This window comes from Myotis myotis, unplaced genomic scaffold (genome assembly GCF_014108235.1).
Source record: "Myotis myotis isolate mMyoMyo1 unplaced genomic scaffold, mMyoMyo1.p scaffold_m19_p_2, whole genome shotgun sequence".
NCBI classification, from domain to species: Eukaryota; Metazoa; Chordata; class Mammalia; order Chiroptera; family Vespertilionidae; genus Myotis; species Myotis myotis.
Window position 1 is genome coordinate 61,970,478 of NW_023416324.1, and position 14,641 is coordinate 61,985,118.

General features: G+C 44.1%; 1 protein-coding gene across 1 annotated transcript in view; it reads right to left on the minus strand.

Annotated features, from left to right (window-relative positions):
• Positions 1-1,130: 1,130 nt before the first annotated feature.
• LOC118676280 (uricase) overlaps positions 1,131-14,641 on the minus strand; it is a 31,791-nt gene continuing 18,280 nt past the window's right edge. Inside the window, exons 5-8 of the mRNA XM_036349926.1 lie at positions 8,713-8,896; positions 7,014-7,137; positions 4,466-4,549; positions 1,131-2,074 (exon numbers count right to left, since the gene is read on the minus strand). Of these exons, the coding sequence (XP_036205819.1) occupies positions 2,000-2,074; positions 4,466-4,549; positions 7,014-7,137; positions 8,713-8,896 (467 nt within the window). The 3' untranslated portion in view covers positions 1,131-1,999. The remainder of the gene's footprint in view (positions 2,075-4,465; positions 4,550-7,013; positions 7,138-8,712; positions 8,897-14,641) is intronic.

Genomic DNA, 14,641 nt, shown 5'->3' on the forward strand with positions numbered 1-14,641 from the left:
AGGAACCTGGTGGGAAATTCACAGGCCAGAGGCTTTCCTGCCGCACACCTGTGATACAACATCTGGGATACAACAGCGCATCTGCAACCATCACAATAAATGTTTTAAGAGCTCAAGGGAAGCAAATGCAGCTATGTATACAATGGGCCAGCATTTCTAAGGATTGCGCTCTAGCATGGATTTCTCCTCTGAAGCCTCCCCAGTGTTTCTATAACTTATGTGACCAAGAGAATATCAAGGGGAAAGGGTTTTGCTCTTGTTTGCTTATTTAGGAAAAATCATGTTAGACTCTAAATTCCTCCTTGAACAGAATTATAAAATCAGTAGGAGGATAAAATGTACTAGCCATTGGGCCATGCGAGGTCTGTGATGTGGAAGCACATTTTGTAAGCTCAGTATTTGATACAGCACAGAGCTTTCCTTATCGAATGACTTCATCCTTCTTGTCTCCTGTTCTTTCAGGCTCCAGCAGGCGAATGGCCTCCAGCATCTTCTAAGGTTTGCTGCTCTCACACCTCCCATCTCTCACCCCACCCACAAAATCCAACCATGGCTTTCTATTTGGGTCAATAACAAAGAAAAAGAAGGTAGGATATTTCTTTTAACAAACACATACATATCTCTGTGCGACAGGCATAAATACTATCAAAGCACTTTACAATTGTTTAACCCATTTTTAATCCTCAAAAACCTCTGAGGTAAGTTCTGTTTTCATCTCCATTTTATACATGAGGAAACTTGTCATATAGCTACTAAGAGGTGGAACCAGGATTTAAATGAGCCTGTGAAATTAAACACTATACCATGCATCCTTAAGTAGTAATATTATAAAGGTTAAAGAAGCAAAAGTATCAGATTATACTAAGTGCTCATATGCAAGCATTTATTAAAAATGGAGATTTCTTAAATTAATAAATTGAGTTTTTTAAATGGAGGAAGGTTATCTAGAATGTTCACGTGGACAGGTTTTCATAATGGGTTTCTAAAATTATAGTTTATACGGGCTGGCTTTAGCTCAGCGGTTCCTTCGCATACAGAGCTTTCTAAAATTACAGTTTATGAAGCTTTATGATATATACAATAGTAGAGTTAGTCAGCTGATATAATCACCACTCCAATTTGTATGCATCTTTAAATCATCCATTATATTTATTTCTCTGATTATATAGGTAGTAAATGTTCACGTTTGAAAGAGTCAGAAAAGTGCATGGCCAAAAATAATAGTCTCTCATAATCCCACCATCCAGAAATCATCACCACTGATATTTCCATCTATAGAGTCTCTAGTCTTCTTTCTACATGTATATTCATTCATCGGTGTATTGACTTAGCTTTTATTAAATGTGTTCTTTGTGACAAAGTGATGCATTATTCAAAGAAAGCAATTTATACTTTTTTTTCCCACAGCCCCAATGTGTACTCAATATTCTCTAAGGCTTGTAAAATACATAAAGCCAGTACATTAAGATTACAAAAGTACTTTTAGAGTAGGAATAAACTAGAACATTCTTAACAATTCAAATATTCAGTCTAATTGAAGTCAAAGTGGTGATATATTTCAAAATGCGATTTTTGTCCTTACATTTTCTGCAGTACCCAGAAGCAAAGTTTTAGCCTCAGTCGAATGAAAACAATGCTTGCTTCTTAAACTTGTGCACAAATTCATTGATATGACACTTTCATTAATTCATGATTCCTTGTGAATTGATTCCCAAGTTTCTCTAAGATAGGAAGACACAAGACAACTAAAAAGAAATATTAATTTATGATTGTCCTAATACTGCTCAGCATTTGTGAAATAAACTGTATCCCCAAAGCATGTCACAGCTACTAATCATAAAACACCTTGCTGAGGTAGGTGTAGAAGAATTTGTTCATACACGAGGAAAATGCACACTATAAATCAACATACTAGGTTAAAAATGCTATGATTTTTAGCACCACGAGTGGCCTAAGGAAGTCTTCAGCTGGGAATGGAGTCCAAATGGTGGCTGCAACGTCACAGCCTTGAAGCCAGCTTCCTCTTGACTGTACCAGTGATTCTGCCGTACGGATTGTCTGACGGGAGCAAGACCTGCAGAAAAAACACATTGGGACTTCAGAGACGTTAAAATAGACCTCTCCTTGAGTCTATGAATCAATATTAAATCAATGACAAAAACAACAGCTTGCTAAGCAGGAACATGTATGTGCCCTAAAATCCAGTGTCTTCAAGCATGGCCACACCTTATTTTTCTGGCAATCGTTGAGAGATGAGCCAATTCTCCAGAAAATTAAAGAGTTTTAGAAAAATTTTAGTCATTGGGATAGAAATGTTTCTCACATGCATTAAATATCCCTGCCTTTTAAATGGAGTGGAGTGAACATAATTCAGCTTTTGCCTGATGACTCCCTCTGAGCATCAGTCACTGTGCAGTGCTATCACCCCCCATGCCCTCAGGAGCATGTGCGGGCCACAGGGCTGCTATCCCAGTGCCAAATGGCTCCAGACAGCTGCACACTTGGAGTTCTTCTCCCCTCCCTGTCATTTGTCACTTCTCTGCTGTAGTCAGTGTGTCCTGACTCCCTGCTTCTCATGTGTTGCCTTCGCTTTGCACACACCTGCTGGGTGAGGGCCTGACGGTGCAGCCACAGACACGGGGACAGCTTGTTCAGTCACTCAGGGGCCTTCATGCAGAGCCCTGATCCAAAGAAACACAGGGCTTTTTGCCTTCAGATCCCCTGCTGGGTTCCAGGAGGGAGCTTCTGGTCTGACTTATTAGAGCAAGGACACTGTGGCCTCAGCCCTTGGGCAAGGCTCTGAGCTGGGATCAGTGCAGGCCTGAAAGTCAGACGAGCCGCACCTCTCTCTTCAGTGGGGGGTGGGGGGGTGGGGAGGGGGGAGGGCGCGGCGGGGCGGGGGGGGGGGGGGGAGCGGGTCTGAACTAAGCCTCGCTCTCCTCACCGAAGCCTAGGCCTTTTTCTGTTTCACCGTTGGTGGACATGGCCAGGATTACACTTAGGTCCCTCTCCTTTAAAAGGTAATCGTTTTGCCCTAGCCGGCTTGGCTCAATAGATAGAGCATCAGCCTGAAGGGTCCCAGGTTCGATTCCCGCCAAGGGCACATGCCTGGGTTGCAGGCTTGAACCCCAGTAGGGGGTGTGCAATGATTCTCTCTCATCATGGATGTTTCTATCTCTCTCTCCTTTTCCCTTCCTCTCTGAAATCAATAAAGAAATTTTTTTTTAAATAAAAAATATGAAAGGTAATAGTTTAAAAAATCTTCCTGTCCTAATTAACGGCATTGTGATCATCAACATCCTCTCCTTTCAGCTGAATGAGGAGCAAGTGGGGTCAGGGCTGCTCTCCTCTGCAGCTCAGGGCTCCGTGTCAGCACCAGCAGGCACCTGAGCTGGCCTTGGCTTCCCAGTGCTGCCCCTCCGCGCCCCCTCACAGCTGGGGTGGTGCACAGCCTGCTGGAGCAAGCGATGTGTTTTGCAGAGAAACAAGGTTCCTGGCCAGGAGGGTGGCGGCTAATAAGGCTGCTGGGTCCCGGGAGGGAGGCAGAATGTAGGACCTTCTGGACAACCCTTCATGGGTCTTTGTTCACCAAAGGACATGAGTCTATAACAGCAGAGCCATGTTAATAGGTGGCCCTTCTCTATCTTCCTCCCCCCACACACTAAGCAAAGCTACCAAAATGGGTGTTTTTCATACGCTAGAAGTCTGTGGAAGGATGGATCAAATAAAGAAACTCAGCCATTCTGAAAGTGGTCTGAGGGTGGGGGGGTGGGGGTTGGGGGGCGGGAGGGGTAACAGGGCCGGGGGTGGGGAGTGGGGGGGTCCTGATCTCCCAGGACTGGCTGCCCCAGGTTGCCTGTCGGGACCTCGAGCTGTCTAGTCAGACACACTGACTTGGTTAACCGTCTGCCACGGCTAAAAATAAGCCAGGGTGAGCGCCTTCTCCAAGACTAGCTTTCCTTTCAAAACCTGCATTTTCCCATCGTGCCTTCCGTGATCGCAAGTAGAAACACAAACACGCTTTCATCCCTTTTTTGTGTATATTGTATGCTACGGAATTGACTACTTAATCAAAAGTTAGAGATGATGGACGAGATAAAAATGGAACCTTTTATATCTCCTCATCGCCTCGTGATGGGAAAATAATGAAGCTGTGACCTTGTGTGGCACTTTCCAGAGAAGGAGATCTCAGGGCTGTTTCCCTGGGCACACTCTGTTCTTTCTCTGTCTTCACTCTGGGCGACTTCCAACCCTCCTCTATAATCACTCACCCACTTCCAGGTGCTCCAGCCTCAGAGAGTGAGAGGCCCAGAGTCAGGGCTCTCGTCAGTGGCAACTATAAATACTCCAAAAGCAATGGCTCTCAAGAGTTTTGGTCGGTGACATTATCAACCCAAGTTTATAAGAGGGCGCGGGGGCGGGGGGGGGAGGGTAGATGTGCTTTAAATATTTTTAAAGTTCTTACCTCGTCCTTGTTGACCAGTCCCATTTTGGACATGTCTATGTTGAAGTAGTGGATGTTCGGCAGGCTGATTTCCATGTCTTCTATCTGGAATCCACCATAGTATACATCACCTTGGGCAACTGTGGATCCATCTATCCATCCACCACTCACCCCCTCCCCAACCTGCCCACTAGTCTGTTACTCAGGTTCCCCCTCTATCTCTGAAAAAACCTCTGATGGTCCTCTACTGCCCAACACTGTTCTCCTCTCCTGGTCCTGTTATTAGACGGTGGGCCCACTCTTCTCCTCTCCATGTACAAAACCTGCTTCTCAGAAAAGCAAGAGCTTCTTGGATCAGAAACCTGGGACACTGCCTGGCCGGTGTGGCTCAGGGGTTGAGCGTCAACCTATAACCTCAATTCCCAGTCAGGGAATTGAAATACAGAGGAAGGCACCTAACTCGGGTACAGGGGATAGGACCTTCCAGGCTTTCTGGAGGGAGAGGTGTTTGAGTTGCGTCTTAAGGAACAAGTGGGGGTTATCTGGGCTCACATTCACAAGTGAGGGAGCAGAGTCGTATGGAGACCGGAGGCAGCGTGGAACAGTCATCTACTGCCGAGGGTCTGCCGCATGTGAAGCTCAGCGAGTGAAAGTCTTCCCATGTGCCTAGAGGTGAGGCAGGAGCTAGATCAGGAGGGCCTCTGTGGTCTTAGTGACAGTCTGACATGCTGGGGTTGTGCTTCGATCCCCAGTGGGGGACGTGCAGGAGGCCAATTAATGATTCTCTCTCTTCATTGATGTTTCTATCTCTCTGTCTTTCTCCCTTCCCCCCTGAAATCATTAAAAAAATTTTTTTTTTAAGAAAGAAACCTGGAAGACCTCTTCAGCATCTAACTGGTCTCCTGGGCCTGGCCAGTCAGGCTCCTAACTCCCTCCTCATTCCACTCCTAATGCTCCAGGCCTTTCCCTAACGTGCGGGCCCTGAGGTCAGAGTATAATTGGAGGCCCGCATGCCAGATGTCTAAAGATTTGGAAGTTATAAATCAAGCTAAAAAAAAACTTTTCTGTAAAATATGTTGTATCTTTCTAATTTGACAAATATACCTTCATCGCAACCTGGAAGGCCAGGATCAGATTTAAAGTTCTCTGACTTCTCCCAGTGCCATGCCAGGACATGGCAGCATGTGAAGAGTCAGTCCCCAGCCCTGGCCCATCCCATCTTCTTTCTTACGTCAGGTGGGTGGACATCCCAGCTTACATATCAAGTCCCATTCATGCCTCCGGCAAACATCTGACTTTTGCCCACTCTCAGGCCTAAGGGTACACACACCGATGGCATGGTCTGCCCTCCAGAGGATGGATCTAGGGAAGAGACTGCTCAGGCTCTGGAATTAGTCTCAGGGTTATTTGGGCAGGAAATTCTGGGCTACACTTATCCAGAGAATGCTCTAGGGGGGATGCACGGACTCCTGCCTTGGTCTTACTGACTTTTCATCCAGCGGAGAGAAGCTCAGCCAGAAGAAGGCCTGAAGCAAGCCTCCAGGGTGCTGGGCCATGGCAGGAGTCCCTCTGCCCAGGTCCAAGGGTAGTACTCTTCCAGTCTAGCCCCTCATGGCCACAGTTCAGGCCCATTTTTTAGATTTCTGCCACAGCCTCTCAACAGTTCTTGTCTGAAGTCTGTCATCCTTTTACTTTATTACACTTCTTTCAGAGTGATCTTTCTCAAGTGCAAATATGGTGGCATCAGACCCTGCTTAAACCCCTGGGTGGCTGCTGAGAGCTTTCAGGATACAGTACAGACTGTCACTAAGACCACAGAGGCCCTCCTGATCTAGCTCCTGCCTCACCTCTAGGCACATGGAAAGACTTTCACTCGCGGAGCTTCACATGCGGCAGACCCTCGGCAGTAGATGACTGTTCCACACTGCCTCCTGTCGACATACGACTCTGCTCCCTCACTTGTGAATGTGAACCCAGATAACCCCCACTTGTTCCTTAAGACGCAACTCAAACACCTCTCCCTCCAGAAAGCCTGGAAGGTCCTATCCCCTGTACCTGAGTTAGGTGCCTTCCTCTGTATTTCAATAATAATTTATTCTTTATTGCATATAGTTTACTGATATGATTCTTTCACTGGATGATGTTATCTTCGAGGGTAGGGACCATGTCTAATGTATCTTTGTATTCCTTCATGCTTTGACAGAGGCGTAATAACCATTCAATAATATCAAATGGCTGGCTGGATGGCTGGATGGATAGATAAAATCACTTTGCATCCATCCTTCATTTTCTGGATCTCCTGAAACTTAAATATGGCAAGATGAAAAGACTCAAAGAATTTTCAGCAAAGCTAAAGAACTATATAGCACTGGCCTGTGTTTTCAGGTTGGACAGATTTTTTCCATTTTTTACTCTCTCCTCACTTGCTATAACAAGCTTTTGAACAACAACAGATGTCATTTTTCATGTGTCTCCCACTTTCTTATTTTAACTCTCAACTCTTTCTCAGAGTTGACATGAGACACAACAAGTTCTCTCAGTCCTCGGAACGGCAAATGATAAAACATACCTCAGGAACCCGGCTCAGGGAGAGCACCTGGATGTCATAGAGGGTCTTCTGGACCGAGGGTGAGTACTCGCCTTTGTCATGGGGTCCAGCAAATTTCTCCAGGACAATGTCCCGAATGGTGTCCCTAGAACACAGAAAAGAGAACTGAAGGCTCATAGGGTGGTCTTTAGGAATGCGTTATAAAGCTGAGAAGCGGTGACCTTCCTGTCCCTCAGGAAGCAATTTTATTGTTGATTTTAAAAGAGATTAATATCTTGTAATAGTAAAAAAAACCTCACTTCCTATTTCCTTACACACACACACACACACACACACACACACACACACACCACTCAACAAACATATTGGGTGTCACTGGGCTATTTTCCTAACCTGGCACCAGGGCCCAGTGGGAATTCCAGGATAACTCTTCTGTGCTTGAAGAACCCATGAAGGGGACTCCCAAGCACTCCAGCACTCTTACTGCTCAGCATGGATGATTCCTTGAATTGTTGTTTTAGGGTGTTTTTTTGTTTTTTGTTTTTCTCTGCACTAAATATTTTATTTTATTATTTTATTGAATTCTCTTAATATACCTGAGGCAGGTGCTGTTATTATCCCCAATTTATAGGTGAGGAATCTGAGCTTAAAAATTAAATAATCCACTTGAAGTCCTTCTCTTTAGTGGGAGGCCCAACTAGCACCCTAACTCTGGCATGCTCAATTTTGTACTCTTTTCAACAAAAATATATCAGGCTGCTGCCCATGGGAAATGCTTGAAATAAAAAAGGAAACACAGATTGAGGTGAGTTTCTTTTTAAGCATTTCCCAGCCTGTCACATCATCAAAGGAGCAGAGCTAAGCGTTACCAGTGGGAGCAAGCTACCGGGGGCAGATTCCAGCTCATCATAGCTTAGAAGTTTTGAACAATTAGAGCTTCAGCAAAGAAATGAGATGCCTGGTCAAAAAGTAAACTCTGGGGGTACAGAGGCTTAATTATAGCTTGTAAAGATATTATTATTTAATCATACCTTTATATTGTTAAGGCATTTATCATTTATAAGATGATTCAGTGAATGTTATCTCATTTTGAGTGTAGCTTAGTGTGACCAACTGTCACAGTTTGCTGGGGACCAAGAGGTTTCCTGGGACAGGAGACTTTCAGTTTGAAAATTAGAAAAATCCTTGATGCAGAAAGGTTAGCCCTTTCTGCATCTACGATGAAGTAGTAAAGCCAAATATCATTATCCTCACTTGATATGGAGGTTCTTAACATGGGGCCCTGGCCCAGCAGTATCAGCATCACCTGGGAGTTTGTTAGAAATGCAAGTTATCAGGCTTCACTTCAGACCTGCAGTCAGAGCCTTTGGGGGGTGAGCCCAGTGACATACATCCTAACAAGCCTTCCATGTGATTCTGTGAACACAATCATATTTTAGAACTACCGATTTCATCAATGAAAAGCAGATGGTCATGGAAATTAGGTGGTCCATTCAAGGTCATTATTGCTAATAGAGTCTGAGATTCAAGTGCAGATTTTCAACTCAAAGTAAGACCATTGGCTTTCTGTTGTCCAACAAAAAGGATTTTGAATAGTGGGGAAGTTGAATTGAGTGGCCTCCAAGGTTCCCTTTAAATTGAAGACTTCATGAACTCCAGGCCCCAAGGACAAGGGCAGACACTACCTGTGCCAGCGCTAGGCCCTAGCACATGCTCATACCAGGTAGCCTCAAAGTCCACGTCTCTGCCCCGGTAGCGCCACTTGCAGTACACTTGGGTGGCAAAGCACCGGTCCTTCACCTCAGGGAGGGTGGTGAACTGGTCCTTGATAAATCCTTCAAATCCAGACTGGGTCGTTTTCAAGACCTTGAGATCTTTGATTCCTGAATGAATGACTGGAGGTCCTGTTTTAAGTAAAAAGGTAAGAGGGGATCAATGCCTTCTCACTGATCCCTAGCCCTGAGGATTCTGGTCATTAAAACATGGCACACTATGCTTATACTGAGAACTACATCACTGCCCATGTTTTCTGTCTCCCTGACTCCTCTGAAGTCCAAATGATGAAGATGGTATGTCTTTCCCTCCATCTGGATTCCACGATTCACTGCCCTCTCCTGCCCTTGGAGAACTGAAGGTCAGAGACTAAACCTCCATGTTGTGTTGAAGTCCAAATACCATCTATTTTTTGAGCTGCATCTCTTTCAACAGAAAATCATGCTGAAATGACTTAATAAGCAGTTCTGTCTGCTGCTAGGACTCCCTGTTTGGGGGTAGTCCTCATAAGGATTGTCTATACTGACTTATGGCGCCAGTCACCACCAGATCCTCAGTTCCCTTGTGGTTATGAACTCAGCAAAACCAGACAACTTCATGAAGGGACAAGAGTGTAAGCCTGACTGAGCCTAAATAGAGATGGGGAAGATGAGGCTGATGACATGCAAGGCATAGGTATGCCTAAGTTTTTTGACTGAAGGAGAAAGGACAAAGTTGGTTCCTGAGGACCTGGGGGAAAGAGTGCAGAGCTGAAAACAGTGGAGGGGATGATGTGACTCTCCCCACAGCCCCTGATGTCACCTTGTGAGGTGAATGGGGGAGGTGGAGGGGTGAGAGGCATAATCTGAATAAGCTGTTTGCTTGTGTGCCAGGCAGTTTTAGCTCAGGGTCCAGTTGGCAGGTGAAGCAAGAGTTAGTGAGGGAACAATTATCTTTTTCTTTTTCTAAATGGAACACACTGTAGCTCCAACAGTTTGGTGAAGCCTAAAGAGACCACGGCTTCAGGTGACACACTGAGAAGCCCCAAGGCACAATGCTCTGTGGAGAACATCATTCTTCCCAAGGAGCAGTGATAACTGGCACAGCAAATGCTGAGCAGAGCCAGCGAGGCAGAAGCTGTACCCAATGGTGCCAACTTCTCCCTGAGCACATGAGACAGCCCCTCAGGCTGCCAGAAGGTGGGAGAGTTTAGCTGGAGAGGCCCAGAAGTTTTGTAATGAGAGAGCTACAAGGCCAGGAAATTTCAGGAATTAACATCACTATAGTCTTCTTTGTATGTGCAGTCTGGTGAGGCTGGATATTCAGGGGACACTTGGGTATACATCCCCACTAGCACAGTGTCATGGCAGGATGACAAAGGTCACCTCTATTCAGTCTTAAAGTTATTCCTGATTAATATCTAACCTTCCTGGTCTGCTTAGTAAATAAATCAAGGGCTGGAGGTGTCAGGCATCGCTATGTTCTACATGGTCTTAGGTGAAGAATAAGAATGCAACTCATGATCCTCAATTACGATCCAGGGCAGCTTTAATAATCCAATGGTTTACATTGTCTGTGTGGTGTTAATGCCTTAGTTAATTCAGGAGCTGTGGGGTTTCAGAAGTAGATGAATAATGACTATATTTTGATATTTTCCTGGCCACAAGTGTGCATCTACTAGAGAGAGCAATGGCCAGGGCTTAGTGGTAGATCTGCTGATGAAACATGTACTGATTAAATAAGGTATTCCGACCAGAGTGTTCCAAGGTAATGTGGTAAAACTGAAAATTATATTTATTTAACACTAGTGCCCCAGTGCACGGGTTTGTGCACATTGAAAGGAAATTAATTAGAAGGTGGCCGGCAGGGCAGGACTGGGTGGGGTGGGACTGGACCTCCTATAGTCCCTCCCCGGCTGGCCACACCTGTGGTGGTGCCGCAGCTCAAAGGGCGTCTGTGGAGTGAGCAGGGTCCCTCCGGCAGGTGGGGTCCCCCAGCCTGGTCTGCAGGGATAGAGCCAAAACTGGCTCTCTGATATCTCGCCACAGCTTGGCAGCTCTTATGTTGAGCGTCTGCCCTCTGGTGGTCAGTACGCATCATAGATACTGGTTGGAGCGTCTGTCCCCTGGTGGTCATTACATGTCATAGCTACTGGTCAGATGGTCACTTAGCCTTTTATATATATATAGATTCTGAAGTTCTCATTGGAAGTTATATCTGCAGAAGAATCAAGAGAAGGACACCAACAATGCCTTAATGCTATTAGGTTGTCCAGGTTTATCGGATTCTAGATGAAGACATGGTTCTGAAAAATCAGCATTTCTAAATGCAATGTGGAGCTGATCCAAGAGAGTCTAAGTCCCAAATCTGAGAGAAGTGTAGGAGTAATCAATAAGCATCTGTTGAATGAGTGAATGCAAGAGTACAACATGTCTGATTCACATCAAGAAATGAGTGTCTCACAATTTAGTCTCTTTTTCTCTAGACAGTTCTCTTCCATTGGTTTTTACCATTTCCCTTCCTGATCACCCCACCCACAACTCTAATACAGAGTGTGGCAGGGAGAGGGGGAGAGGGCATCAATATCCTCTAAGAAAGTCTTGACTATCAGCATGAGTTTTGTTGTTATCTTTTTCAGTCATTACCTTACTGAATTCTCACATCTCTGTTACATAAGTAATTTTACCCAGGGGACTTCTAATCATTTGCCCATAGTGACCTGGCTAGGAACTCGCAGAAGTGGAGTTTGAAATCAATACCCCATTTTGAGATTCCATACGTTTCTTCCTCCTTTTTGGATTGTTCTCGTCTACACAAAGTTTTCTCCTTCCTTTAACTCTCCCCATTTCTTTACAATAAGAGGTCTTTCCAGGAGATAAAGGGGTTGCCATTTCCCATTCCATAGTGTACTTTGGGGGGCCTCTAATACAGCCCCGACTGAAAAAATACCATCTCCATTGTTCTGAAATGGAATGTAAAGCATCATTTTTAGAGTGGCCCCTATGTGTCTTGAAAACTTTTTATTCCTTAAAAATGTCCTATTGAAATACAAAGACCCCTTAAAAGACTGACTCTTTAAACCTTTATACATTAACACTATAATCTATTTCCAATAGTAATTGCCTCTAAAAAATATCCTATAGAAATGAAAGTGGGTTTGCAATCAGAAGTAGTGTTAAAAAAGTAGTGGGAACCCTTGAAGGGAGATAAAGAGAAGGTGAAGGAGGAGCAAAGGCAAACTTTATCTATTTTATCTTTTCCTAAACAGCTGGCCTTGATTGCCAGCATCCATGTAATTAAAAAAAATTTTGGCGCCTCCAATGGTCTTAATTATAAGAGGATTCCTGGATACTGTTGCACAATGGTTGAGACCACAGCCTTGGGCCTCAGAATCTCTAAATTCAAATCTAACCACTCTCTGTGCCTCTCCTCCCCAATTTATGAGCACTGTTCCCCTGAGAAAGTTACTTAAACTCTCTCTACCTTGATTTTCTCATCTGTCAAATGGAGATGGTAACCATACTTATTTCCTAGTTGACAGATGTCTAAGAAAAACTTGTAAAGAAAAATGGCTGCCCCATAGAAATGCTCTATAAAGGTTTTTATGATGATTTTGCCAGAACTGACTTCTTCTTAAAACTTCTACCACCTGTAAATATTCCCCAGGTTTCACAAAGGCTCACTGGGTTCTGAAAACTATTTCTGATGTGCCGTCACTATCCACCTCTGGCCAAGGACGAGATTTATTCATCTTCCAGGAGTGTCACTCCTGCTAGGCAACTTTGAAATGATCTCCTTTCTTGCTAGAATAAGACAATGGAGAAAGCAGTTGCATTTTCTAATTTATTTTGGCTTTGGTTTCACACAGAATAAAATGTCTCATGTTCCCAAGGACAGTTAACTATTTGCTACAGTTTGGGCAGAACACAAACCATCTACTCCGGTGCACTCATCATTCTATGAACAAAAACAACAACAGAAAACCTATACTCTTTGAATGTGAATTTTTTCCCTTGGCAGACATTAGACTCTGGATGAAATCAGAGAGCTTATTGTAGCTCCTCTGTTGGCAGTGCCCCAGCTTCCTAAACACTGGTAAGAACCTGAGCCTTTCAAATTCATAGACCCATCAACTAAAAATGTGATGCCTCACACACTTTAAAAAAGATTCCAATTTAGGCTAACAAGAAGGAATTCACCCGCAAAGACTGTCCTTTTCTAGGTTACTTCCCATTAAACCACTTAATCGGCTTTTTTAAATTTTTTGGTTTTTTTTATTTTTTTGTCTGTCTGCCATGGTTATGGAGATTAAATGTACAAGGAAGATTTTCACATTTCACTTTGCCAGAATACAATCTTCTCCAGCTTTTAGTGCCCTCCCACACACTTAGCAGACTGTGGTGTATCTCTCAGAGAAGCACACATCCTCCCCCTTAGTTCTCCAAGGGAAAGACACTCACTGGGAATTAATAGAAAAGTCCAATTCCTTACCTACGCATCAGGTGTCACAAAGCACAAAGCTTTACTGAGCCAAGAAAAAATCCTGTCAAGAAGAGGATAATTGCTTCCACATTTAACACCTCCAAAAAGGACACAAATAGCTAAAAGCAGAATATTTTAAAACTATATGAAATCATTCTAGTAGAAAACCTCAAACTTACAAAGTGCTAGAAAAAAAATGAAGATCAATTAAATGTCATTTGCCTTGAGAGTCCATTTAGCGCATGCAGAGAGAGCGAAAGCTCCCTCTGTGCACTTCTGGGTGGGGAGAGCTGACATCACCCAGAGGAAGGAAGTTAACTGGGCTTTTGTACCACTAGGTGATCATCAAGATGATTTTAAAAGACCTGGGGTTTGACAAGAACTCTTCTTTTGGATGAACTGGAGAGCACTTTAGTCTTGATATCTAAAGGACATGCACAGCCTTCTTGGACATACTCAGGCCATCTCTGGCCTGAGTCTCCCACTTGTCCCATCTCACTTCTATGGTCTGCTCAGCTTGACATCTCTTAAGTCTATTCTCCTCCAGGACTTCCCTGTCATCATCCCTTCCTTAAAACCATCTTCCTACTCCCACTCGTTTCCATGTTAATAGACTATTTTTCACAGCCAGTTGAGATCTCATCTGCATCCTCCATTCCTCTATTTAGCCATGAGTTTTTATAATTAGTGTCAGATTGGGAGAAATTTGATGAGTTATGATTCAAATAGTGAAGAGGTTTGGGGCCCAATAGAGTTTAAATTAGTAACTCAGCCATCCTAGTGACTTCAAGGCACGGCTAAGCTTGGAGCTCACAGAGACACATGAAAGAAAGAGTTTGGAAGATCCAAGTTCCAAATAACACCTAAACCAGAAGTCTGCACCCCACATGCAGGGTCCAGCCCTCCTCTCAGAGCTGGGGAAGTCACAAACATAACAGTCCTCATTCCTTTGGGTGAACAAATTTCTTTCACTCTTCCAGATTCTCCCATGGAACTAGCAGACTTTGAGACAGCCTAAAGTACTCTAAATGATGCAATGGGAGTTTTACAGCAATTCTCAGGGCCCAAAACAGTGTTTGAGATTCAGTAGGCTTTCTATAAATGTTTGCTCAATTGATAAGAATGAATCCAGTCCACTAAGAGAAACCCAGTTACATATTCTGCTGGGAAAAGTCCCTTTTGGGAGTTGCATGGCTGAATGTGTGATTAAGTGCATGTGTTTGAGGGGGCAGAATTCTCACCAACCTAGCCAGCCCCCCACCAAAAGCCCTACTTAGGGGTTTATAACAACAGCCTTCACTCTGGATTGGTGTGTGTGTGTGTGTGTGTGTAAAATGATTATTTTCTTCAATTAAGCCTACACAAGGGCATTTCTTATGACAATAATTGTATATTGGCTCAACTCACAGTTTCAA